Genomic DNA, 27,750 nt, shown 5'->3' on the forward strand with positions numbered 1-27,750 from the left:
TTACTTGTCAATAACGCACACTTATAGGGCGATCACACATATTCTGCCCCTCTCACGTATCAGCACAGTGGCTCTGTTACCCCTCCTCCCCCTGCGATATCAGGAACGGTTCTCTTTCTTACGGCGATGTGATGACGTCATCGCCGCCCCAACTACGGTATGCCCGAAGTGGCAAAAGTAACGCTGAACAGAAATCACCTAACACGAACAGTAGTACTTAAACTTAGAATATTTAAGGGGTCTTTTGAACACAGTCCTTCAGTCTCACAAACTGTGGTTTGTTTGTCAGGTTGTCACAGATGCAGGCGATTGTTGGGGCCTCCACTTGTGTCTCCAGGAGCTTCTAACAGCAGATCAGGCTGAATTGGGTTCAATGCACCTGAGAATCAAAGAACCTGATCCTCACTGCGCTGCCTGCTTTGGACCAGATGGCAGTGGGTTTGTTGAAGCAGGTGTCTGATGGCATCATCAACTCCAACCCCACGGCGATAAGCAAACTGCTGGGGGTCCTGATGTGAGCTGGTCTGCTTACAAGAGGGAGTCTCTCCAGGACCTTCATGATGTGGGATGAGCTATCTGATTGGCTGTGGACAAGAGAGAAGAAGGATGCCTTCAGCTCATTTCTCTGTCCAGAAACTGATATTGTTTAAACAAACCCCATCATGGTAGCGTGTTTTCATGGAATAATGTGTTTGGAATGAAGACGATATGCTGCATAATCTGATGTAATTACATCATAATCTGGGCTGTGGCTCCCGTTCGGTGTAAAAACACACGTTGTTGGTTTGTGAAGAAAAAAAATTGGACAAATGTGAACACTTAAAAGATTACGTTTATATTTCACAGTCATTACAATGCTAAAGAAAAGTCTCCCAGCAGTGTGATAGTCATGGTGTTTATTTAAAAGACAAGGAAGCAGGAGGAAGATATTAAAGAGTGTAATATATTTTGCAGAAGACGTCCCTCTTGTCCCGGAAGTGGGGGCGCGAGACCTCCTCTGAGTTACGAGCACGTTACCGAGAGGCACTGGGAGCCAGTTAATGTGCGAGGTGGCAGGAAAATGTGAGGAAGGAAGAAAACAAGGAGGGAAAGCAGGAGAGGGCTTGTTGCAGCACAGTGTTCATGGACATGTGTAGAGCAGCAGGCTCCTCTTACAGGGAGCTTTGGAGCTGTAAACGCCACAGTTTGTCATTGGCAGAGATGACAGGAGAGGTTACAGACCGAAGAGGGTGTGACGGGTTTTAAATACGGGTTTGGTTGGTTTACAGCTTCAGGACGGACAAAAACCAGCCCGACAACTAAAGCAGCAGTGACTAAACAGCTGAGCAGCAGCAGACCTCAGGGCGTTTCTGAATCAACCCGTACAGTCGTACTTGCATTGCTTTGCACTTTTTCCAGATTTAGCCACGTTGAAATCGATGGCTTCATGTGAAAGACGGACATATTCAAAGCTCACCGCACAAACAGGAAGTCTTGCCAAAAATTTGGAGTCCAGTTTTTAGAGCCAATATCATAGGACGCTTCAGATGGGACAGGAAGTCCCGTTTAAAATTTACAGGACGTGTAAATGAGTACAAAAACCGACGCTGCGCGTCACCCTGAACACACCATCACCTTGGTGAAACATGGTGACGGTGGTGTCATTCTGCGTGGAGGAGTTTCTTCCTCGTCTGGTTAAAAAACCTGTGAAAAACGTGTAAAAAGGCTGCAGACGTTGGAGGACAGCGGCCTAAACACAGCCTGGGTTTGTTGGAACGGGCCGGACGGTCAAGACTTGAAAATGATCCATTGTGCAAAGAATAGTGGTGAGAGACGCGGTCATAAATATAGAGACAGGTGAAACTGAGCCACGCTTTTATGATTAAGATGTGAAAAGACTTAAATTGTTTCCCTTCGGTTTTATGATTATGTGCCATTTGGCTTTCTGTAAAACTCCCAAGAAAATGCAGTGAATTTTGAGGTTGGAGTTTGTAATGTGAAAAAAATGACACATTAGGTGCTTTTGTACAAATATTACTATTAATAACCAAAATTGGAGATTGTCTTTGAAAAAACGCCTCAGCTTGAAGTCTTGGAGTATCATCCAGATTACCTCCTGGAACTAAAAGTCCTCCCAAAGTAACCAAAACACTGGCTCAAATACTTGTTTCTTTTATTACAAACAAATGCAGAATTATACAAATAACTAAGAACCAGCTTAACAATTATTGTTCACTATATATTACATGTGCTTTCCCCCCCAAATATATAAAAAAATGCATTAAAAAAAAAAAAAAGGAGAGAACCAGTGTATTTACAATAACACTTACATACAAGTTCGTTCTCTGGAGAGAACGGACGAGCACCGGCCCATGATTTCCAGCATGGATCAAATAAACCAAGTAAAAACAAACACAAAGCAGGAAGTGGCAGTAATCTCAAACTGGTGACCTGTAATACTCACATGGTGCTACGAATAAGGATTTGGCTCGCGTATCTCGGTGATCGATTGAAAGACTGCAAAGGGAGCGGCTTGGTTGTTTGAATCATTGGGTGTGTAAAAAATATATATATATTTTTATAACTCATTTTAATGAGTTCAATCCTTCATGTTGATGTTTGGCTCCTCCTTCATGGTTCCAGTGTTCAATAACGAAACGAAACAAAAACAGGTCAGTTGTCGAAGTGGTTCGTCTTCGCTCAGGTTTTTTTTTTTTTTTTTTTTTTAGCAGAGACGGTGTGAGTTGGTGTGAAGGTGGCATCTCTGAAGGCAAACACTGTTAAAGTTCAGTCTGAATTCGCCCTCTGGCTGAAGCGTTCGGCCTGCAGCGGGTTCGGTTTCAGTGCACAGGCGACGACGGCCGCAAACGCCCCGACGTACAAGACGCTCCGCTGAGGCTGCAGTCGGCGCCTTCAGCAGAAAACTGAAACACAGCACTTCATTTGTCTAGTTCCATTAATCCTTCATTCTTCAAGTCCATTTTAGACACACACAAAAAAAAGCTAAACAAAAACAAAACTAGTAAGTGCAGTCGAAGGCACAATGACAGCTCGTCAGCACGAAGGAATCCTGCAGAACTAGACTATTGTTCCTGGTTTGGAGCCTTCGTGCCAGAAAATCTGCTCCTCTGGTTCCATGCCGTGTGTTTGGTTGTTCACTTGGGAGTCCATGTGGCTCACATCCACGGTGGATCTGGAAGAAACACACACACACACAAAAAACATTAGGTGAGATCACAAATCGAACTCAACCCAGGCTACATATTTATGGATAGAGATGCACAGAAAAATCAGCCGATGCCTGGAATCAGTTGATTTTTTTTTTTTTTTTACCCTGATTGGCTGATTAGAGGAGACACCATGCCTAAACGCTAACAGGTGTTAGTGAAAAAAAATTATTAAATGACACTCCAGCGAGGAAGTTGTGGAAGAACACTCAGCTATTTTCAGTATCAGGGAGGCGACTGAGAGTAAAGTCAAAGAAGAACAAAAGCTGCAACGTCAAGTAACACAAGAATGTTATATCCATATGAAGACTATTTCTATGATGCAACTTTTCTGATTATTAAATAGAGGTGCACCAATGTCTTAGTTTTCGTTGATCGTCCAATACTTGCATAAGAAGCTGATCTTTTCTACGTCGTCTGCAAATGTCTGAAAATCAGCCACTTTATGTCAGCGGCTGTCATAAAGTGGACAGCCACCAGGTCACGTTTCAGACAAAAAAAATGAATAGGAATCGTAATCAGCAGGACAGGCTTTAAAAGATCAACGATCGGCTAGAAAGCTGCAATCGGTGCACCTCTTAAAATAAATTGTTAGTGATTACTTGCAGAAATGCTGCAGCATACTTAAGCATCGGACTATTGCATAATTTCATAATGCCAATTTTAGATGTACAAAAGATACGTGGCGAGCTATTTTTTCTTGTGAAGGGAGAATCTGCTGCAGTCCCTTTTAGTGGAGTTTCATAGATTAAGCTGGAGGACATCACTGTGGAATTGTGTTTATATAAAACAGTGAATACAAACTTGAATTTATCCACAAAAAAAACCCCAACATTTACTGGGATTGGTATCAGCCAGTCAGAGTCGTTCAAATTGAAATTGGTCACAAATGTCTCCGATCAGTGCATCCTGCATTCTGGGTTTGTTAATCCTAAAGTCTGCCTTAAATAAGTCAAATGTCACAACACGTTTACGTTAAAAGATGCAGACTGACAGTACAAACATGCACAGATTTAAACGCCACAAGGTTCAGAGGTCACCCTCTGCCACGCAGGTGCTCTCCCACCACCACGAAACACCCGGCTGAACCAATCACAAGAAGTGTTTTTTGGGAGTGATTTGGAGCTTTAGTCCCTGCTGCACGACTGAAACCACACATCACCGCCACCGTGACTCTTTTTCTTTCTCACCCTTTCTCATCTGCTGAGACCGAAAATTATTGGGTGAATTGTCCCGGTCAGTGGCCGGGGCAAACCTCCCTAAAGGCCCCGCAGGGCCCGCCATCCTAGTGTCTGGGAGGCATCTGTGCGTGAGAGGGAGGGGGCTGTGGGGGAAGGAGGGCAAAGGTCACGGTTGAATGACAGAAAGTTGGCAGGGAGCGTTTGTGTGTGCAGGACAGCAAGATCCTACATCAGGATCTTGCTGTCCTGATGCAGGAGAGCAAGACAAACAGGAAAAAAAAAAAGGATTGGCGACATCCGGATGAAAATATGCCATCTGGCATGACGGGCATATTTTTAATAAGCCATGCAGGACCCTTATTATGCATGACAAACATGGAGTAAACATCTGAAAAATGCAAAGTTTGCTCAAGAATATCAACAGGCAAAAATGAAATGAAATAAAAACCGTAGGGACACAGCAACAGAGGAGACTCAGGCCAGATTACTTACTAGGAGCTACTTTCTGCAAAAGGCACCTTACTGAGCCTGTGGCCCCTGGAGAGCTGCTGCTGCTGCGCGGGGCCAGGGACCACCTGTCTCACCCGACAGCCGGGGGAGTACGGAGAAGAGGGGAAGGAGGGGTTGGAAGGGGGGCTGGAGGAGGAGGAGGAAGGACTAGGGGGGAAAAAACGCCTCTGGCCGTCAGGACTGAACCAAGAGCCTCTAAAAAGCTGGGAGGTGGCAGATCTATGAGAGAGCATGGTAATCCTGTAATCCCACTGAAACGCTCCGTCCCAGAGCAAACAGCCGCGCGCTTCAGGGACGACAGTCATCAGTTACAGGAGAATCAGAGGAGAATATTTACATATCGTTGCTTTGTGGGAGAAATACAACAGCGCTTTTCAAATTCGTTAGCAAATTAACCAGGATCAGGAGGATCAGGGAGTGGCTTATTGGATAAGCAAGAAAGCTGAAGCTAAGTTTTTTTTGTGGTTTTTTTTTTCTCTCCTTACCTGCTGTGGGTCGGGTGGCCGTAGGGAGCTGTGCTGTATGAGGAGGAGAACGACTCATGCATGGGCACGTCGTAATCTGACATTCCACGATTACTCATGTGCCAGTTTCCGCCGGAGGAGGAGGCTGACGACACTGGAGAGAATTGGAACAGATTAACGAGTGAGCAGGAAAAACGTGAAGCAGAGAGACAACGCAGTGCTGTGGGAGGGGATGTGGGCAACTGAAAATAATTATAATAATTCTGACTTTTATCTTCTGAGGAAAAAAAGTCTAAATTTTGAGATTAAAATCTGAATTCTCCTTTTTGTTCGGTGGCCATAACTCTCTTGTATGCGGCGCGGCACACCAACCTGAGGAGTAGTACATGTTCCTGTGGTTGTGAGGATAAGGCGCCGGCATGGTCTGGTAGCTCAGGCTGTGCTGTGAGCCTCTGTCGTAGTCGCAGTGATACGTTCCCTGTTTCTGCGGCGCGTTGCGGTGGTACCAGCCCTTCAGGTGCTCCACCACCATCGCCTTCTGGATGCTCCTGCTGACCGGCTCGGTGCCGCGCGGCGCCGGCCGGTTCCTGGGCGGCCGTATCGTGGCGTAGACGTTGTGCGGAACGCCGTCCATAACGTCCGAGCCGTACTGCGGGTGGAGGTCGTGGCCGTAGTGACCCTGCTGCGCTTGGTGGTAGTGGTGGTAGGAGGGGTTGACGTTGTAGTGACCCTCCCTCTCGTCCTCGTACATGTAAACTCTGGCGGTGTAAGGCTCCGGCTCCAGGTGGTTGGGGTAGCCGGTGATGTAATACGCCGTGGCGTTGGGTTGCCCTTGGGGCTGGTAGGCGTAGCAGCGGGTGTCCGGCTGCGCGAGGTTGGGCATGCTGCCGGTGTTGGGGTACAGGTCCTTTCTGTGGCGACCGCGCGGCCGCCGCCGTTGCGTGTGGTTGCCGGGCGCGCAGTACTCCACGCTGGATTGGCTGGTGTGCGACGAGCCGTCGTCAATGACCTCGGTGCTGTTGCAGCGGCGAGCGGCGGAGACGGTGATATTCGGTATGGGCGGTTTGGTCTCCATCATGAGCTGAGACAGAGACTCAAAACTCCCACTTCTCTGGTGGAAATGCTGAGCAGCGTCCGCCGATCTGCAAAGCCAATCAAAACCGATTTAATATTCCAGAGAAACAGTATGAAAGAAAACATCAAATCATGTACAGGAGATGAATTTTTAAAGAACATTATTCCTTTTTGATTTCTTGATTTATTTGTTAACCATTTCTCTAAATTTAAACACATATATACGTCATAAATTTACTGGGAAAACAAAAAGTAAGATGATGTTAAGGTGAAATACAGGTGTGCAACTGATCGCCAATTTTTAACCTGCCAATTCCAATTTTTTTGTCAGAAAAGTTTGTCGTTGGCAAAAGCCAACGACGTTTGCACTATTGTTAATCGTGCAAACGTCACGTATCACCCAACATTAAGAAAATCCATAAAAATACTTTGACCAATCATTCAGTCGTTGATTGCACACGGACAACAAAAACAAATATCTGAGAACATCCTCAATGTGGATTTGACCATTTTCCAGCAATTTGTAAAATTCTAATCTAAAAAGAAACAACAATAAAAAAAAGGATGGAAACAGTGAAAACATTTTATCGCTGCACTCTGTGAATCATCAACAAAGCCGCCTCCTTTTCCCATCAGTGACTCCCGGGCCGTACCTGAGCTGTGTGCTGCTGTAGGCGTTGCGGGTGAGGAGGGGTGTAGGTGGCATGCTGCGGGCGTCACACGGCTGTCTGAAGGGCCGCCTGCTTGAGAACGCATCAGTTTGACTGTAGTGGAGCGATTCCTGGACTGGGTCATAATTTAACCTGGAACTGAGATAAGAAGTTTGTTTTTAGGGCATTCAACTCATTGGGACAAAGTCCTTTTCTTTTTTTTTTTTTTTACTGATTACAGGTAACTTTTCTGTTTGACAGAGTACTAAAGTCATTCTTCACACATGAGTGAGTCCCATTTAAGAGTGAAGCGATAATTCCTTTCTTTTTTTCTAGCTGGCATGTTTTGCCAACAGCTCCACTTTTTTCTTCCTTTCTCTCTCTCTCTCTGGAACTGTTGTCTTCATGCACAATGTGTTCTTTTCCATCTATTTTTAAGCCGGTGCGTTTTGGCTGATAAGGGGCAGGCAGTTGGAGAAGCAGGAGGAGGAGACTGGCAGGAATTTAGCTCTTGATATGCTCTGCAGGTCTCAACGAGCTCTCTGCTCTGGTTTATCAAAGCTGCGGCGGTAAACATGCACACACACGCGCAGCGCTTATCGGGTGTGTTTTCCCCAATCGTCTGTCTGACAAGCTCTCTGTTTTGACCAATTCTGTTGCCGACATGATGTTTGCAACACGTTTGAGTCGTAAACATAGTTCATCAAAGCAAGTGAAGTTTAAGACTTGTATTTTTTTAAATAGTACGGAGCCTGGCAAAGGACATTTCAGGTGTGGTGAGATGTTGACGTTTACCTTCCTGCTGAGAGCTGTTCGTTGGTGGAGGCTCGTCTGTCTTTGTTGTGGAAGATGTCCAGAGTCACGGCGTGGTGCAGCCTTGGGGAGTACTGGACCGATCGAGACCGCTCCCTCTGAGAACCCAGTTCATCGTCTAGGGGACGAAAAGAAAAGACTGATCAGCATTTAGGTGAAGGAAAGGAGGAAATGGATGCGCAGGGTTGGGCGTTATGTACGCAAAGTTTCATCACGATAAAATAGGAACTAGCTGCTACTTCATTTTTACCTAACTGTACACCAATCCACAAACACAAAAACCAGAACACCAGTCACATAAAAAAAATTGTGATATGTATCGCTAAACTGTGCATGCTAACTGCATTTATTCATGATTTCAGATTTATTGATGCTCTCACTGAACAAACAAACAAAAGGCAATAACAACGGATGGGATTTTTTTCAGCAAAATCATTTAGTACTTGTCGTGACGACGATAAAGAAAAGCGATAAATGTGATGAACGATGCGACAGATGCCCGGAGCTGCGTCACACTCACCGTCATCCAGAGTGAGGCTGCCAGAAAGAGAGCTGAGCTCTGAACACTGTGTGTCTTCTGAGAAAAAACAAACACAAGAATTTTCATCAAATGATCAAAAACAGGCAGTGTTGAACCTGCTTCAGTGAACAGCCAGATCCTCTACCTGCTGAGATTAACGAGCCTCTCGGACCAGGCGCGGCTCCTGCCTTGTAGTTATGAATCTCTCTCTCGATGTCCTCCAGCTTCTTCTTGGAGTCCAGGTGGTTGTTTCGTCTTTTCCTCTTCACCGTTTTGTCCAGGCCGTCCTCTTTGAGCAGCCTCTCGGCCGCTTCCACGATCTTCTGCTGCAGGGCGCGCTTGCTCTCCAGGTTTCTGAGATGAGGGTCCTGCAGGACAAACATACAATGTTAACATGGAGACCTTCTCAAAGAGTTATTGTGTCATCCTAAAATATTTACGTTTTGATTTGGTTTCATGTTATTTGCTGATCTGGAAGAGGAGACCAGTTCAGACCTGAACTTGAAGTGCTTTCCTCAAAGGATTATGTTTGTTTAAGGCACAAAACATCCTCTTAATCCCAGTTCCAACACCTCGTCACCATAACAAACACACGCAGCATCGGCCATATAAGTGCACAATTTGACTTTTCAAAAATAAACTTGCTTAAAGAAAACATGGCAAATTTAAAAAGAAAAAACAACAACTAAATTTTCAATAAAAAGTTTAGTGCTTGGTTTCTGTTTATTTCGCAAAATTGCAATAAAAACGTGGCGATTTTTGTTTTGCAAATTTTTTGCAATTTTCACATCAATCGAGTCACATGATCAGCAGCCAGATGTTGCCACTGATGCAAACCATGAAGGAGAAGAAGAAGAAGAAGACAGAAAGAAGCTGGAGGATCATGGTGCGGCATGTTTTATTGTGTGAACAAACATTTTCACTTGTGATTTTATTTGCGTTTCTTAATTAACGGAAACACAGCGATGCTGAAATTGTGTTTTTTTGACATTGGCAGATTATCGACTAAATGTGGCGCACATTTGCAGTAGAGACGCAGCTAATGTGTCACAATCACTGAGAGTTAACCAAAACCGACGAGCTTTGTAACAAACAGCAGAGCGACAAAGTTACAAACCTTGTCGTAAAGGTTCAGGTCGTCCAGCTTGAAAGTCGTCCCGACGCGCCGACGCACCGGAGGGGCTTTCTCTCCTGCTGCCAAGGGATACTCTTTAGGCAGCTTCCCTGTGATCTCCTGCAAATCAAAACCGGAAGTCAGTCTGGATCCTCCTGATTTGAATCCAAACCAAAACCCTGAGATACTCACAGCCTCCCTCAAGCAGATCTTTCTTAGTTCTTCAAGCTTCTGTGCCAATGTATCTTGAAGGTCCTTTTCTTTCTTTTTTAACTCGGCAATCTTCTCCTTCTTCTGCTCCTCGCTGACTTCAGAATCCGCGGAACCTGGAGGAAGCGCATGATCGGTTTACTACAACGCGTCGCCGTGGAATCGTAAAACCTGCCGTGAAGCCGATGAGCCGTGCGCACCGGTGGAGATGAGGCTGCCGTTGCTGGCCATGATGAGCGGGTCGTTGCTCTCCACAATGGAGAGTTTGCTCATCCGCGGGATGCTGAGCTCGGTGAGGTGCACGGCGATGTCGCTCGAGCTTCTGGTTGTGGTCATGTTGGACTGGGAGGAGAAGAGACAGAGGGATGGATCGAGCCATATTAGGTCATTCAGTGTCTTCTTCATGAACATCTACACTCAAAGCTTATCCGTCATTTTAACCATAAAACCTCACTTCATGTCTTTAACCCAAAACAACGCAAGTAGACAGAGCTCAAGCTGGGAACCACAGAGACTCACTTTGGTTTGCTTCATGTCCAGGTAGAACTGGTGCTGACTGATGGCCATCGCCCAGATGGTTTTGATCAGAGAGTGGCTGGCATACCAGGAGTGGATAACCAGGCCGGCTTGTCCAAAAGTCCGTTTGGTCACTGCTCTTCTGCACAGGAAGAAAGAAATGTTTATCCCACAGTTCAAAAAATGTTTTCTGACTAAATTTAGAGCCAACAGAGGAAATAATACATTTTACTACAAGTAGCAAGAGCCAATTCATTAGCTCAGAACCTCTAACTGAAACCTGATCGAAGCAACGTGAGAATAATAAAATCACTTTTGAAAAGCAGCAAAACCCCCCAAAAAACTTAGTAAAACATATTAGCTATCAAGAGTGGGTTATAAACGGGCCGCTGGCTGCAGACGCCCTTCACAGTGACGGGAGATCTGAAACGAGGGCAGCGACTAAAACTGGAGCACGGAACACAAAGGACGAGCCACTTCGGATCAGAAATGAACGAGCCAAGCTGTCCGACTGCTGACCTGTGTGGGTCGTTCACTTCCACTGCGAATTTCTTCTCCCGGAAGTACAAATTCTCCAACTGCTTCCACTGAAACAACTGCGAAGAAACAGAAGAGAAAGAGAGAGAGAGAGAGAGAGAGCGGCATTACATACGGCGGAGCACTAGCTGACTGAAAAGTGGGCTTGCAAAATGTAAACATTCAAAGTCATCTGATGCACATGAGGATGATAAACAAATATACTCTGCAGAGCTGCAAGTCCTGTCACATGAGAGAGAAGTTCTCAGACAAACACCAGAGGAAAAAGCAAATACTAAAGCAACTTGAACTGTTTTGCAAGAGTGGAGCAGACAGACAGCTGTCAGTGCAAACTTCCATCCACACAATTTCTATGAGAGTGAAAAGCTGTGTCAAACCAATAAGGTTTGATTGTGACCGTTTTTGTATTTTATGAGTTTTGTCCACAGACTCAACTGAAACTCCTCGGAGAATGTCACGACGGAAAATTCCATAAATTGTCCCAGAAGTTATTGTGATTAACGATAATGTCGTTGTTTTGAGACCGTTTAATGTGTTGAAATAGCACGAGTTCGCCTTCTCAAAAACTGATAAACTTTCATTTTGCAAAGAACTTTGACGAGGAGAAATTTTAAATTTGAAAATATAACGACCAAAAACAATAAATAAAACAGAAAAAAAAACCCTCTTGCGACTGAAGTCATACATAAGACGGGTTTGCCTCCGCAAGCAAAACTGACCATGAAAAAATATTAATCACTAGATGGAAAATTACTGACCTCCTTTTAATCCATCATAACTCCTTAATTGCTTATGGTGACAGACTTAGTCTACACTTTGAGTTATTTAAGCAATACTTATTTCTTTATCAATTCTGTCTTTTTGTCTCCATTTTGCTTTTTCAGGATTTTGTGTTTTGTGAATTTTTGACCTGAAGGTGAAAAATGACTGAAATAAAAGAAACAGTCTGTAACTAAGGAGGGTCAGAGTCCCGGGTGGGCTGGCCAGGTGAACATCTCCTGCTCCAGGGAGCCGATCCCAGCCAGGCAGGGAGCCAGCTTCTTGTTTTATTTCGCTCTCCTCTCTTTGTCCCACAGAACCAGCTGTGCTTGCTGAAGCAGATCAGGAAACACTTGGCAGGAAAAGATCTTGTAAGCCCAAAATCCTAAAACTGACTTCATACCAAGCAAGGAGGGCTACACTTCCAAGACTTCTTTGGAGAGAAATCACTCAAAGGCTATATTTAAACCACCAGCAACTCCAAACTTATCTCAGCACTACAGAGATAAACACCATACGTATCAGAGCTCTCTAAAGCCACCACGATAGGATTTAAAAAGAAAAATCTGACAACTTTTAAAGTCTTACCACGGAGGAGTTTTGTGTCAGATCCTGCTGGAATTCTCTTTGGTTTTATATTGAATCCTCTGACTGTGACTTTCCCACAGGGCTAGAGCTTCCTCGAACAATACTCTCTCTTGTCTGTTCTCAGGGATCCAGATAGGTGTTGCAAGTTTCAGCTGAGGTAACCACGCCCCCCCTCCTTCTTCCTCCTCCCTCCTGCACTTCAGCCCCCTCTCACTGTGACATCACCAACACCTTATTGCTGCCTCTGGCTTTCCAGTAGGCTGGAGCGCAGATTTCCTCCTCCTCTTCCTGGTTCTCAGGCAGTCCTGATGAGCAGGTTGTGTGCAGGTATTTACTAGAACGGGACACTTCCTTGTTTGGAGGCATTTAAACTCATCTCTGCTTCTGGTCACCTGGGTTTTAAATACTTTAAAGTAATGCTGGGCAATATGGACTTAGATTGTTATTGTGATATTTTGTGGTGCTACTGTGAAAACGACAGATATGATGATAAAAACTGAAGTTTTAGGCGACTAATGTGACTGTATTCACCTCAACACAAACATAAATGTTGTTCTTGAAGAACGCTTGGGTTTGAAATATGTGTGCATCTTCAAGAAGCCATTTCAAGAAGGGCACTTAATCATATCTTCAAATTTACTGGTATTTATTGATTGTGGAACAGTTAAGAAAAGAGTTAAAATAACATTTTAAACTCTGATAATGCCTTGAGGTTTGCTGCAGCAGAACGGTCCGGTTCAAGGCATACTCCTGAGCCGGACCGTTGATTGTGACAAAATGTGAACAAGTGAAAAGGTATAAATACTTATATACTATCATAGTATCACAGCATTACAGATCATCCCACATTATGTTAAAACCAACGCTGCATTTCTCTGTTAACTACTGTTGAAATAATATTAATAATAAAAGACTCTAACGTAATGAATCACAGGAACCAGGCAGCAGGATGCGCCTCATTGTGAGGGATTCTCACACCAATTCACACATCCCGCTTACTACCACTCTGAATCATTTACATAATACCAACAGATAATAGAATAGTAAACACTCGAGTGGATCAGCATATCATTAGAGAAACTCCACTCCTGTGAAACTAATGAGCTCCAGCGGCTGTGAAGAGAAAAGCTGGTGTTGCGACGTGTCGGCGAAGAGACACACCTCAAACTCTTGAGTCACAAGACTAAATGCTGAACAGTTGGAACCAGTCCAACAGATCACTGCGTGACTCAATGTCACTTCTACATAAATACATTTTGTAAACCCAAAAGCACAAGACCAGAGCAAACAAAATGCGTCTTCCTGCTCTAATTACATTTCTCTTGTAATTGCCAAACGTCTAATTAAAGAAGCGCGGCCTTTGCCAGAAATGCCTGTGGTTTTAGATGGGATCAGTCTGTTCACACCCAGCTCACACCCAACAACCCAGAGACCCCCCAGGGGCTACTAGTCTAGCAAAGAAATATCAGGTATAGATGTTTGATTCAAGGCACTGATCAAAAATGGAAAATGTGTCAAAGGTCGTTTTGGAACTTGCTGTGCAGAGTAGGACCGACCCCGCCCGTCGCATAGCGCGTCACATACCAGCTCCTGCTCAATAGCAACACTGTACATTTCCAGAGAATGACACACAACCAAGAGTTGTGAAATCCTGACGGCAAGAGGGAGACCGTCAGATAAATTATCCAAACATTAGAGAACATGTTTCCTTCATTACTCACACTTTTGCTAAGAGTCAGACTCTCTCCAACTCTTTATTTCCTCACAAAATCACAAGCTCCCTTCTAACGCTGTCTAGTTTTCTGGTTTAGATGCGCAGGCTTTGTAAATGGGATGTTCATATCAGTAAAGGTGTAGCTTTAAGAAAACCCAGACTTCATCTGATGAAGTCTGATGATCAGGCTTCATCAGACTTCTGATCATTCCCCCAGAACAGGAAGCGACCACCTGCCGGTGAACATAATTCATTGGAGTTGCATAACATAAAACTATGATTATAGAAAATGTTTTTCAATCATCGGCTCCCGGAGCAGGTGCAAAGGTCCTCAAGGCGAAGACGAAAAAGACTAACATTGGAAAAGAAAAAATGATTAGCCTCCATTCTAAATGATGAATTAAAATCAAGATTCAGTGCATACAATCTGATCCCACCTGATGTGTTTTTTTTTAAACATTCTCACTTGATTTTGATGTAAATTGTAGCACAATGCTGCTTTCTATGCATCTAAAAACAGGACAATGTGAACTGTTGACTGACCTTACACCAGTAATAACGAGACAATCCCAGCATCCCCGGCCGCCGCAAAAAACGGCTCTGTATTGTTTGATCAATTGTGTTCTCTCTGAGACCCAAACAGACAGATTACAACAATGAAGGCAGCCTGCTGAGAGGGGCTGGCCAGAGGGCAAGAGGGAAGGGCTCGGGTCAAACAGAAGGCTCTATCTGTGCTGCCCAGGAAACTCTAATCTAACCGATACCGCAGTGAGCTGAGGAGACAGAAACAGAACAGTCTGTTGTTTCTCTGAACCACTCCAGCACCCTGAGACTTGCACCGCCGTCCCTCAGCTCTTACCTACCCTCCTTTCTCCACAGCTGGCAAAGAGCCAAACCTGTCCCAGTGCTCTACAGCTTCCCATATAGCGCCATAATTACACGTCCAGGAGCAGCATGCTGTGCCTCTGCCCATTAATGACTCAGATTTCAGCATAACAGCACACCCTGCTACGTCAACAGGTTCCTGCCATGCACCAGCAGCGCTCAGTCTAATCAGGAGAAATTAACACAAAATTGTGGCGGAAGGGAAGAAACTTTTGCACACATTTCTGGTGCATTTCATCAAATACTTCTGATCAATACAAGATCCTAATCCAAGTTTAAAACATGAAATGACGTTTTAAATTTGGACTTTCCCTCCTGCCTTGCTCTTCTCAACTTGGACAGGAGAGTTACTTCCCAATCATTTTGTGGTGTTGACGCTCTCAATGTTTGCTCTGACACTTTACAGCCTTGAGTGCACCGAGGACACCGTGACACATTAAACTATTTTTCTCCATCTGCTTTCCTCTTCCTCCAACCCTGGGAACCACAGACCCAAATTACGCCTGTTTAGCGTATTGATAAATCATTAACCTTCTTACACAAAACGTGTGATAATACCGCCGGTTCCAGGAGATGCTAAATATTTTTTCTTAATCTGTTGTGTCCAGAGCTGAATGTGGTTTATAAGAAAACAACAATAAGTTTGTTTTTAAAGGAATCAAGGAATAACTGTAACACCAAATCTCAAATTGGTTTGAAAAAAAAAAAAGAAATAAAAGTGCTTAAGCAATGACGTATGAAAGTTGAGAAACATGATAAAAATACGACAGCTGTGAACGATTCTACCTTTCTTGGTTTCAACTTATCCTGCAAATCGTACTGGCCGATGCCTTTATAGCTGACTCCCAGCCACCATGGTATTCCTTGCTTATCCTGTATAAAAAAAAAAAAAACACACACACACTAAGCATAAGAATCATTAGAGCGAGCTTTATTGGTGGAGTCTGCAAAAAGGAGGCCTATTACTGAAGCTATTATCTCATTAAGATCAGAGAAATGGTAACAAAGACGAGATCAAATACGTGAGAGGTCCGAAAAAAAAAAAAACCTGCTAAGCTGACTGAGACATTTTAACATGGTTGTTTGATCTTTTTAAACACCTTAAGTTAATAAGGGCTGGTCGGGAAAAGGCAGATCACTTCGTTCCCTGAAACTCACTAAACCACGCTCGTACAGATGTTTCAGGATTGCAAATTCAGCTACAGAGACCAGATGAGTCTTTCACTCTGCAAATCTGGTCTTTATGAAGGACTGGCAGAAGAAACAAGGCATTGTATTTTTTCATTTAAAGGTTTGCTGCCAAATATGTATATGAAAAAAAAAGAAGATGAAAAAAGTCTCAAATTTTTGGGGGGTTCATCCAAAACGCAGTCTGATAAAACTGTAATTCATGTGGAACACTCCGTCCCCACATTAAAACACGGGGGTGGTAGCATCAGGCTGTGGGGATGTTTTTCATTAGCAGGGACAGAAAGATGATGGGCACCACTTTTTTAAATTACAAACGTGCGTGGAGAAAAAAAAAAAAAGACATTGTCACAGATACCTGATCTAGAATTTTCTTCACTACCTGGACCTATGCAGATATTAATATCAGAATGGTGCAAAGCTAATATGAATACTTTTGCAAGGTAATGTGTGACTGTTCAAAGTTTGGACCGCTGTATGTTAGGGCAGTGCTGTTACCTTCACAGGGTAATAATGAACTCCATATGTGGGCAGAGATTCCACCAGGGCCAGATATCTACAGCGAGAGAGAAATAGGTTAACAGAAATTCAGCTACTTACACTTCATCACTGTCACCTGATATCTGTACCGCAACTGACAGACGGGGATTTAAGATCCAGCCATTGAGAGGCCGCAGTCATTTACAATGACAAGCTGATCAATTTGCTTTGGGGCTGTGACAGAGGGAGGGGAGGGTCCATTGATCAGTTCAAGGACAGAAATCATTTGGTTCCAGGGAAAGCACGATGGAGCACTTCCATGCTTCCCAAGGCTTGGCAGGCTGCCTACTATAGAAGCAGCCCTTCTAATTAATGACACAGTCTGGCACGCTGACAGCCACCTCTTCTAACTGCAGCCACCACAGTGCAGACATGAGGTTAAAGAGGCACACGCAGGCTAAGGAGAGAAAGACAGAGGCAACACTGTCTGTCTTCAACACACATACCGCCTTTTCTGTTTGTTTCCCAAACTTACTTTACGATGGCTTGTCCTCTGGTCACTCCCTTGAGTTTCTTGTACTGTTCAATCACTCTCTCCTCACTGCGGATGAGAGGATAAAACATTTAATGAATAATCCGTCAAGTGTAACAGATTGTGGCCACAGAGGGACTGTTATGCGAGGGCTCTTTCTTTGAAGCACATTCAGTCCACTCATGCAGAAAATGCAGCCTCACCCGTTGGCCTGCTGATAACTTTCATCTGCTAACCATGCTAATGCCTCCCATTTACTTCTCACTGTAATCGGTTTTTATTAGCGCAGAGCAGCCTCTCAGAGATAAAGATAAAAGCAGATGTACGGTGATCTCTATGCTCATTCCCAATGAGGATGTTGCTCTGATGTATCTGCTTGATATCAGTGAGAGGGCTGGCAGATCAACGGTGGCGCTGTGGAGTGGAGAGTCGGAGGAGTGCCTCAGACAACCAGCAGCTCTCAGCACCTCCCAGTCTAATGAATAAATGTAATTAAAGTTCAGAGTGCAGTCAGCCGTTTCGCAACGAAAACATCCTCCCAGTAACATGTTTGTAAACACAGAGACGCGCTTCTCTGTGGATTTTATAACCGGTGCCTGACCCACAAGCTTCTATTTAAAAAGATGAGATCGTAATAATTTCACCTTTAAGTTATTGGCTTATTTCTTATGTCTAAATCAATTGAGTTGTAGTCCTTGGATATGTGGTCAAAACAGCACTCATTTGGAATTGTTTTTATTGTTTCTGACCGATTGCGGTGTCATGGTCGTGTAGGGAGGTATAAACCCGACGCACTGTGCCTTACACAATGCAAGCATTAAAAATATCTGGTAGACACCGACAAAGTAGAAACGCTTTATTGTGAGCATGTTGGAGAAAACGTGCTCACATCTTTAGCACATGTGTGTGTCTGCATGTGTTCATAGCGGAGCGGGTGAGCAGAACCTCACCAGCTGATAACAGCTTGATGAAATAAAGGCTTCAGACAGACCCAGTGAGGAGAAATCCTCGATCTTGTTTCCAGCATTTCATTAACGTTCAAACGGTCCTGATTGGAAGCTGATGCGACCTTCCAAGTGTTACGTAACGACATGCCGTGGCACTGCATGAACTCAGAGTTGACAGGGCTGCTCAGAAACAAATCAGTTCTTACTCTCCCCGTCACATTTTGGAGTTGCCAATTCAACTGTCTGGCATGTTTAACCCTTAAGATTCCCTGTAGATGACAGTCCAACTCAATTAATGAATTATTTAATTTTCATATCTGAAGCAAATAAAAAATGTATTAAATAAACTTGCACTACAATTTTTCTCAGTTTAAGCTAATGTTCGGCCCATGAGGTGCTAGCAGTGGAGTGTTTGGATAAAGATGATTATCAGCAAACGCCAGGGTTGCTTTTTGTCTGTCGTATCAAACATAAAGGCAGCAAATAGGGCGGCAGTATATTATGACACTTCTACAGTAAAATTACAATTTCATAATTTTCTTACAAAACCCTAAAAATGCACAGCAAAATGTATTTCTAAACAGATTTTAAGGGTTTGTTCAAATCAGCTAACTTGTTAACACTCAAAACTCTAAATATTCCACTTTTAAGACATTTTATTGCAGTTTCTCCTCATGAGTGGAGAGATAAAGTATCATCTGGGAGCGACGTATAACATCTGACACATACTTATAGTAAATACGAGTGAACATCTGTTGAGTTACATCATTTCAGGCTCATGTGTTGTTTTTAGGTGTGCATTGCAAATGATTTCAAATATAACCATGGTGACTGGTTCAAAACCTGAACTGATAGTGGTGCAGTTCAGGTCATCGTGTTGAAGAGACAACTGCTGTTATCTGCAGTTTTGGTCGCAGGTTTGGAAGCTCTGATCAGCCCTGACTGGTGACTGCCAGGCAATAACTCAGAAATGCGACCTTTTTCCAATCAACATGTCTGAACACTTCAAAGCTGAAGGAGCCCTGACAACAACACACTTCGGCTTGAATGTTGCAAGCTAGTTATCCGAACTCTAAGCTAGCCAGTTTGAGTTTCTGTGTGGCTGTCAAGGTGCAAGAAGCTAAGAGGGAAACGGTATTATTAACCACAAAAACAGCTCGTCTGTACTTTTAGGCTGACACAGCAGCCTTTTGGAACAGAGAAGCTGAGTACCTGAATTGTTTCAGGAAAACACATGGATCCCATTACTAAGACCATAATCCTCAATAATGCTCTCTCACACTCAAAGTAAGTCCATAGCATAAATAATTAGCAACCACTGAAGGGCTGAAACAATTAAACAGATCATGATAAACTGATTATGAAAACAATCAGCAACTAATCTAGTAATCAGATAATCAGACTCTAAAACATGCCAACTTACTAAAAGAAATTAAGGTGTTAAAGAGAAATGGTGATCAGGTATCTTACCAGTAGTTCAGCGATGGATGCTCCCTCAGTACTCTGGTGGGGAGAACTGGTAGCTGCTTTAGGTCTGATGCTGTAGTCTCAGCACTGGGGGGGAAAAAAATGTACAAAAACTTCACCATCCCTGTATGTTATACCAAATCAGGGGTGGGAGGGTTTCCACATTTTTTTTAACATTATATTGTTCTATTGCCTCACTTGCAGGAAGAATCCCATTAACACAACTATAAAAACCGCCGCTCGACTGATCTGGGCCTGCCAACAAGTGTCAAGTCTTTACAGGAGGTTTTCCTTTATTGTCAAAGGCACTTCACGTCCTTTTATGATCTTAAAATAAGAGCCTGACATGCACATGTGGACAGAAAAAGGTAAACCTTGACACAAAAGAACTCAGAGTCCAAAAACGAGACCTTTTCGCCACATGTTCCACTTTCCGAAGGCTTTGATTTGCCATCATAAGGCACAGCAGCAATAACTCTTACTTGTGAACCTTTGTGGGCAGGTGGATCGACGGGATTTTGTTTTTTATCTTTTTATTATGATGTATAAAGAGAAGCACTGGCTGCCAAGGCAAAACTTGACTCTTACTCATGTCTTGCCAGACTTCATTTACAAAGGCTCGTGCAAAGGCTTTAACTCATCAGGTGCCTTTCAAAAGACATGGAGAAAAGTGGTTTGTAAGCCTGCAGGCCCTCCACATTAGCCAGTCTCCTGCAACTTTTAGATGTCTCCCCCCTGTCCAACACAGCTGATTCAAACAGCTGAATCACCTCCCAAAAGGCAGTCAAGTTCTCCAGAGTTCTGCTAATGACCCCATTATTTGACTCAGGTGTGTTGAAGTAGAAACGCATCTAAAAGTTGCAGGAGACCGGCTCTCGAGGCCTGGAGTCGCCTACCCCTGACATTAATATTGTTCTTGTTGATCTTATTTAAAAGATAAGAAATAATTAATGACTAAAATACTGTTTATCAATTCGCTTTCTGCTCTGCCAGAGAGCCATTACTAATGATGGCTACAATAGGTGCATTGATGAATTGATATTTTCACCAGGGGTACACCAATCCACTTTTTTTTCACTTCCGATACCGATACAGATATCCGAGGTTCAGTATCGGCCAATATTGATCCAGTACAGATAAACTGTGCTGAATTGACTTAAAATGTTTTGTTTATAAACAAACATAAATGTACTGAATTTAAACTGTTTTTGAAAACTCTGTACCATTACAGCATGCTTACATATACCAATAGCCTCACAAACATGAACAAAAATGTACAAACACAACTTTAATTGGTTCAATGCAATGCAATTAGGAGTATAACAGCCAATGTTAAATAAACCATTGTACATGTTGGTCAAACATGTAAAAATCTACTACAACAAACGTTTTTTTTCAAATGGTTCAGAAAGTGAAGCTAGGAATTCTGTAAAATCTATTTAGAGCTCCTTGTCGTTCAAAGCACAAACAATAGAATATTGTATTTTCAATTTATGGTTATCATGAAGGGATCGGTGCATCTCTAATTTTTACTCACCCCTAGAGGTGATCATCTTCAATTTTGTTTACATTTTATTGTTCTTTTTATTATAAATGGCACAAAATGTGCATCATAATATGATAAATTGTACATTCATAACCCTACTAAGAGGAAACTGTGAAGTGGCATAACTTCTAACCGAGTCAAGCTCATTCCCACCCACACTAACCCCATGCTGCCTCCTCAGACCACCATGAAAAACAAGCCAGAGTGTTTTTATAAAAGGTGAATGGCCTGAAGCTCACTTTATGAGCCTCAATCGATCTCTCATTGACGTAATTTAGCATGGCCTCCAACATGGTCGACCAGAGATATAACGATCCAGTTATGTGAACCAGCTTACTAAACAAAAAGCAGTCTTGAGGCCACTCTCCCCTGCGGCTCCCTCTCCTTGGTTGGCTGAGTTTTGCTGCCACGGCACTTGGCTGCCTGTTTGATGGCGTGCGTTTTTTACGGGGCGCTCTGGCCCCGCTGTTGTTGGGGTGATCTACTCCGCAGCAGAGTTTGCCATGTCAGCAGTCTGGAATTCATTACTACGTCTGTTATCTTCCAGCAGCATGGGGGCGATTGCTACGCCCGGTGCGGCGGGGCCCGGCCCGGCCCAGCACTGGAGAGATAATGCTCATGTGTCAGCTCTTCCACAGGGCTGAGACTTGGTGGGGAGGAGCAGGAGGGACTCTGGAGGGAGCACAATGAGAGAGCTGGTTGATGTGAATGAGCCACTAATTACAGGCCACACCTGCAAATAGAACTGTGGACAAGAACTGGGTGGAATGCCAGGGCATGTGTGGGAAATTTTAAATTACTGAAGATAATTTAAAATCACATATGTATGTGTGTGTGTGTGTGTGTGTGCATGCGTGTGCGTGCGTGTACTGAATTTAAAACGTCTGAAGCCTATATTTGAGAGTGAGTACAATTATACATAAATAAGAAAAAAAATTCCCTGGTTGCTTTTAAGGAGTAATTAAAGGCATCAATCAGTCCTGTGTTTTCCTACAATTTCCCCGATCCCTTAAAGCAACCCCCACGGAAGGGACTGCAGCATGTTGCACTCAGCTGTGGATTACAGCGGCAGGTGGCGAAACCTATAGCAGTAAAGTGTAAATAAGTAAAGAACCGGAAGACAATGCAGATAAAGAACAATGAGCAACCTGGCAGTGCATTAATTCAGCCCCTCAGCAGGGAGTAGGGTGGGGAGTGGGGGGTGTTGGGCCGTACCACAACAATAACACGACTACAGTCGGGCCCCTCGACGCCAACTTGTCTGCAATTGGACAGCGGGTCTGGCTCATCCCTCTTAAGGCAAAGGAGACCTCCCCGACTCCTCCACAGCTAATCTCCTGCTACAGGAGCCGACGTGGATACGGGGTAGGGGAGTCGAATTTAGACTGGATGATTCACGGGGAATTCACTGGGTCTGCTTTCACAAGGAGTCGGGATGAAAGAGGATCGCTGACGAGAGTGAAAAACACTTCCACAGGACAGGGTTGTTTCCTGAAGTAAGAGGATCCAAGAAAAAACATCATTTTGACCTAGTCAAAGTTTTTTTTAAAGGCAAATATGAGATTTTATGGTAGAAACTATTACCTAATGGCTGAAAAACATATCAGAATGTAAGCATTTCATATCAGTTGATATCGATAATTATTGGTCATCAGTATTTTGTTTTAAATATCTGATGTTTTTTATATTTAAGCAGTTATGATGCACTGTGGCAAAACCTGAAACTGCTGCTTTGCAAATGACTCAACAGGTCGTTGCTAGGTAACCAAAGAGTGAGTGAGTTTGTTGATGCCACCCACATTGCTTAGCTGGCTATGAGAAGTTGAGTGCCTCAAGCCTTTCTTCAGCCTACATCCCCCAGAATGCTGTGTGGTTCTGACTAGGAGTTCAGTGAAATTGCTGAATATTCAAACCAATTTTCTATTCTTATTATATTGATTGGTATACTGTGGCAGATTTATTTAATATACCTGCAAAATGTGCAGGTATATTATAATACAATTCATCCATCCATCCTCTATATGCTAACTCGTTGAATAAAGACCTGAGGCCAGGATTCTAACCCAGGACTTTTGTGCAACAATCCTGATGTAACTCAGCCAGGATTTCATTGGGCCTTTATCTAAGAGGTAAAGTAGCATGTCTTTGTGAAGTACAAGAAAATGAAAATGATGGCTCTCAAAGCTTTTACAATTAAAAGTCTGAAAATTGTGGAGTTTAACTGTATTCAGCACTACTTAGTCAACACTTTGAAGACCCGCCTTTCACTTTAAATGCTGCTGAAAGTCTAAAATAAATAGGTTTTGATCTACAATCTGTGACTCTTTGGACCTCCCACAACGGCTCTTTAAAACTTTACCTAGAACTGACAAATAACTAATATTTCTAAATTTATCAATATCGACAAAATGTACGTTTACTTTTTCCAGTTTTTTTTCATGGGATGTTTGCACTGAACTTCCACGACAGATCGACCCTGCGGGTGTTTTCAAACCAGATAGTCCAGTACACTTTGTTTGATTGGGAACCAAAACTACAACATTTGCGACATATTCAGCTGCTGCTATATCAAACAACCCAAACCAATTGAAAAAGTTGCTCCCTCCCTCGGCCTGTGGTGGCACTGCACCAAAAACTACTGAAGGAAACGACGCAAAAACCTCAGAAGAAGACAGTAGGACCTTCCGTCTATACAAGAATCTAGATCTAAGCCTTTGTTACAACTATAATCAACTTTCCCATAGAAACAAATATGTCCATACTCTTTTTGGAAAGGTTTTAAATTTTTAGAACCTAAAACTAGAAATAGAAATGACACCAAATTGTCTTGATCAGAAATGAAGGTTGAGTTTTTTCAAAACATTAACCTTTGCAGCTGTTTTATTTGGCTGGACTGAGGGCAGAACAGGCTCTTAGTTAAAGTTGTAGACTTCACAGAGATTAAAGGGGACGGAACACTATTGAAAACCATATTTGCTTTTCCATCTTTTTCAGAGGAACGTGGTGATTTGTGTTAGTCTGAAACTTAAATAATTTCACGCAAAGAACAACATCAAAAAGCCGACAACTACAGCTCTGGCCTGGATGGAACCCCGCCCTGATGAATTTTACCAGAACACTAGGCGTCTCATCGTTCATTGTGTTTTCAGAGTCCGGACAAAGTGCGGCCCATCCCAACTCCCACATGAAGTGAAAGTTCAGTCATTACAGGGTGAACCTTTGGAGCTGAGGAGTTTACTTAAAAGAAGAAAAAAAAATGCTGAGTGAACACACTACAGGGATGCCTACTAACTACTCACCAGCTCAGATGTGCTTGTTTAATGAGCACAAGCAGATGCTGCCAAGTTTATTCCTCTTTCCAGGAGAACAAAAAGCGATGGTGTACAAGAGGACAAACTGCATTTTCACTTCTGCACATTTCGTCACTCGCAGCTACATGCACAACATTCCTTACCATAGACAAATGCTTGTGTTTGCACAACAAACAAGCAAACACAAAGCCTTCTGAGGCAGAGAGACAACACCAGTTCTGCTGATCAGCCTGGTCACCGTTTACTAATGCCAGATAATGCCCTTCAAGTCTATGATTGGCAAAAGAAAAGAAAAAAAAAGAAAGAAAAAACAACTACCAAACATTATCAGCAGGTCAACTGTGAAAAGATCCCCACTACTGATCAGGCTGTGGAGGTTTTATACGGACTCTAACACCAGTGTCAATGACCAAATTATGCACACATGGTCCATTTTGTCCAGACACGTGTCTCCTAAACTGTATGCGGCATTTAGCAAGAGGCTGTGCAACTGCAATGTGTTGAAATCAATTGAGTGGACTCCACATGTCGAAGGTGGGATGTGCATTTATAAATTACGTGATCCCTGAGGAAACACATCGTAGAAGCAAGTTTTGGGTTCAAAGCTGCAGATTTTTTTTTTTTTTTCTATCAGGACGTTAAGAAAATTTACATTTTTGTTGGTTCTTTGTAACCTTCAACGCCCTTTCACATTTTGTCATTTTAAACAACGAATTTCAAAAGTTTGACCAAAGCAGAGCAGTGTTCAACACATCTCACATAAAAGGAAAATGAGTATTTTTCTTAAATACAAATTTGAACGCGACGACTAGGCCAGTCATGATAACAAATTGTATTAGACGATAAATTGTCCTCGAAATTATTACAATAAACATTAAAATTAACATTTTCAATTGCTATAACGACAATCCTGTTATACTGCAAATTCACCATCTCATATGTCAATAAAGTTTAATTTTTTGAATTGGAAGATATTTTAAGTACACACAAACTAAAAAAGGATTAAAAAAAATAAATGAAACACCAAATAAAACAAATATAAACCACACACAGTCATGTGGCTACACTCAGTCCGTCACCAAACGATGCTTTTAAGAAGGCCCTGTTAAAATGATACATTTGATCCAATTTTCTTCCACTTCATAACAATGCACTACATTGCATTGACTGATCCCATAAAAAAATCACATTAAAACACACTGTTTTGAGGTTGTAAGTGCTGTAAATTTTTACAATGAATAGACACTTCAAGGAGAGAGAATATTTTCATAAGCCACTGTGGACATAGTGTGTAGACCACAAATAGATGGCAGAGAGCCAACAAGGGATAAGGCTCAATGTCACAAGTCAAAATGACGGCAATTATTAACTGAGCGCAGGTTTGAGCTACAATGAAATCTGAACCAGTAAGGTTGTACATTAACAGACAGCCATTGCTGATATTACAGAGCGCAGACCAAACAGTACTTCATTGTACACTACATCTACAAACGCATTGAAAATTGTGCGGGGCTTTTGTTTCCACTCTGTAATCCTATTGATTAACAGCATATGTCAATATTTTTGTTTGCACATAGTCTTAAAAAAAACTACATCAACATTGCACAGGAAACCTTTTGCCTAATTAAAGGTGCTTATTTAACAGGAAAATCTTAGTCAAACTTTGTTTAATACAAATGAAACATGGCTGTATATATATATATATATATATATATATATATATATATATATATATATATATATATATATATATAGCAATGCATTTCAAGTTATGAGAGGGGGAAAAATAAGAATGTCTTACCTGGAATAATCTCCTTTGGCCTCCTTTAAAAACAAAATGGGAATAATTCAGTGAGTGAAGACATTATTAAACAGCACTTTGCCAGTAAAAAGCGAGAGAAACGTCCACAAATGGCCCTTATGTCTACAAGTTGTGTTTTCCTCTTTGGTTTCTAAAAGCTCCAACTCCTGTGAGAGGAGTTAACCGACTCCAGACCCCCAGCAGACAAACGTTTTCAAACGTCTCGTCCGTCCTCTCTCACAGGAGGTGAGTGACATTACAACCGAGAGAGACTGCGACAAAAAAAAAACTCTTTCTTACCTGCAATGCGAAAGCGGCTAACTTGAAAACATGTTCGCTCTCCACTTCAATGGTTTCCTGTCAGGAAAGGAGGCGAAAACAGCGAGCTTTTTATAAAACATACACACACCGCGCTGTCTCAAACACTTGACTCGTGAGAAAACCCTCCCGTCCCATACTTCCAGACCGTACCTCGGTCCCACCGTTACCGACTGAACCACCGCGGCACGAACATGTCGGTGCTTCGCGCTGCTATGAGGACGGTTTTAACTGGCTATTCTCTTCTTCGGAGTTATCTTGGAATTAACAAAAAAAAAAGGAAAATCCACAATGCGGGACAGACGGACGTGTTTGGGGCTCCGCTCGGAGTTACAGCCCCCCTCGGTAAAGTGGTACGGTCCCTAAGCAGGTTCAACAGTCTCCGTCTCCCATGGCGACCAGTCAGCGCTCCCCGCGAAAAAAAACTGCACAGCCTGCAACGTTTGATCTCATGCTGCCTTCACGTGCGTCTCGTAAAACATTTTATTTCCACTCACTGAGGATTAATTATCGACAACCCGAAACAGAAACGTTTACTTGCGTTTTCTCATAACTTCCAAAAGTTCAGCACTGTTGCGCCTTCCAGACTTTAGAGCGTAATCTTTACTTTCTAATTTACTAAAAAGAAAAGTAAACTGCTATCAAATCTGTCGAACCTTAAATGCAACACCCAATTGAAATTTTGGAGAAACTTTTTAAAGAGTGATTCTGAGACAAATGCTTAGTTATTAAATAATGAAGGTCCATCTTGAAATATTGTATGTATTTATTTGGTAGGAGTTCATAACTTTTTACGTCTTCCTCCTCCTTTTCGAGCATGTTAATATAATTAAAAATATGTATATTTTGCATTCCTACTTCAATGTGTGTGATTTTATACTTCTATCATGTTCGAAATAAATTGGTAACTTCACTTCCCAAAGGTCGACAGATGATGTGGAAGAGAAAGACGTCCATTGGACTTTTATACCTGAAGAATTGGCTTTAAAAAAAACTATAACCAACCAGGAATAATAAAACAAGCAATATTTGGGTTGAAATATTTAATTCTCAAGTGAAATAACCATACCGGGGGAAAAGATAACCAACATATTACATCTAATATGACTTTTGTTGATAGATAAGGTCTAAGGATCCAAAGTTTTACTGAATGTAGCTAATGCTAACTTGGCCACATTTAGGTTTAGGAAGTAAAAGTGTAATGTAGTGCTAATTGGACAAGCCCAACATCATTAACACAACTATTGGGCAGCATTATTTTACCATCTCACCATATTATTTCATCTTGTGGAAGGGACTCAGCGAAGTCTCATGAAGTTGTTGATCAGTTCAAAATGGCGGCTTGTAATAATGTGTTTGTATTGCGCAACATTTTTTCTATAGTTTTTTTTTTTTGTTTGTTTGTTTGTTTAATGCCAC

At 42.6% G+C, this 27,750-nt stretch overlaps 2 protein-coding genes across 5 annotated transcripts in view; one reads left to right on the top strand and one right to left on the bottom strand.

Moving 5' to 3' along the window:
• Positions 1–27,750, top strand: part of si:dkey-245f22.3 (uncharacterized protein LOC492819 homolog) — a 351,352-nt gene that overhangs the window by 46,715 nt on the left and 276,887 nt on the right. The gene's annotated exons all lie outside the window — the stretch shown is intronic.
• frmd4ba (FERM domain containing 4Ba) overlaps positions 2,136–27,750 on the bottom strand; it is a 48,004-nt gene continuing 22,389 nt past the window's right edge. For 2 of the 4 annotated variants that reach the window (XM_055024908.1, XM_055024882.1), the window contains exons 6-24: positions 26,314–26,370; positions 26,014–26,036; positions 19,359–19,442; positions 16,945–17,010; positions 16,428–16,485; positions 15,528–15,614; positions 10,778–10,854; positions 10,262–10,400; positions 9,943–10,084; positions 9,725–9,858; positions 9,536–9,652; positions 8,564–8,786; positions 8,419–8,475; positions 7,881–8,016; positions 7,089–7,244; positions 5,734–6,503; positions 5,383–5,515; positions 4,880–5,116; positions 3,082–3,172 (exon numbers count right to left, since the gene is read on the bottom strand). In XM_055024908.1, the coding sequence (XP_054880883.1) occupies position 3,172; positions 4,880–5,116; positions 5,383–5,515; positions 5,734–6,503; positions 7,089–7,244; positions 7,881–8,016; positions 8,419–8,475; positions 8,564–8,786; positions 9,536–9,652; positions 9,725–9,858; positions 9,943–10,084; positions 10,262–10,400; positions 10,778–10,854; positions 15,528–15,614; positions 16,428–16,485; positions 16,945–17,010; positions 19,359–19,442; positions 26,014–26,036; positions 26,314–26,370 (2,697 nt within the window). In that variant the 3' untranslated portion in view covers positions 3,082–3,171. Of the gene's footprint in view, positions 3,173–4,396; positions 4,531–4,879; positions 5,117–5,382; positions 5,516–5,733; positions 6,504–7,088; positions 7,245–7,880; positions 8,017–8,418; positions 8,476–8,563; positions 8,787–9,535; positions 9,653–9,724; positions 9,859–9,942; positions 10,085–10,261; positions 10,401–10,777; positions 10,855–15,527; positions 15,615–16,427; positions 16,486–16,944; positions 17,011–19,358; positions 19,443–26,013; positions 26,037–26,313; positions 26,371–27,750 lie in introns of all 4 variants that reach the window. The other 2 variants (XM_055024891.1, XM_055024899.1) reach the window with 2 other exon arrangements.

The sequence above is a fragment of the Poeciliopsis prolifica genome, unplaced genomic scaffold, assembly GCF_027474105.1.
Source record: "Poeciliopsis prolifica strain line A6 unplaced genomic scaffold, Auburn_PproV2 SCAFFOLD003, whole genome shotgun sequence".
NCBI lineage: Eukaryota > Metazoa > Chordata > Actinopteri > Cyprinodontiformes > Poeciliidae > Poeciliopsis > Poeciliopsis prolifica.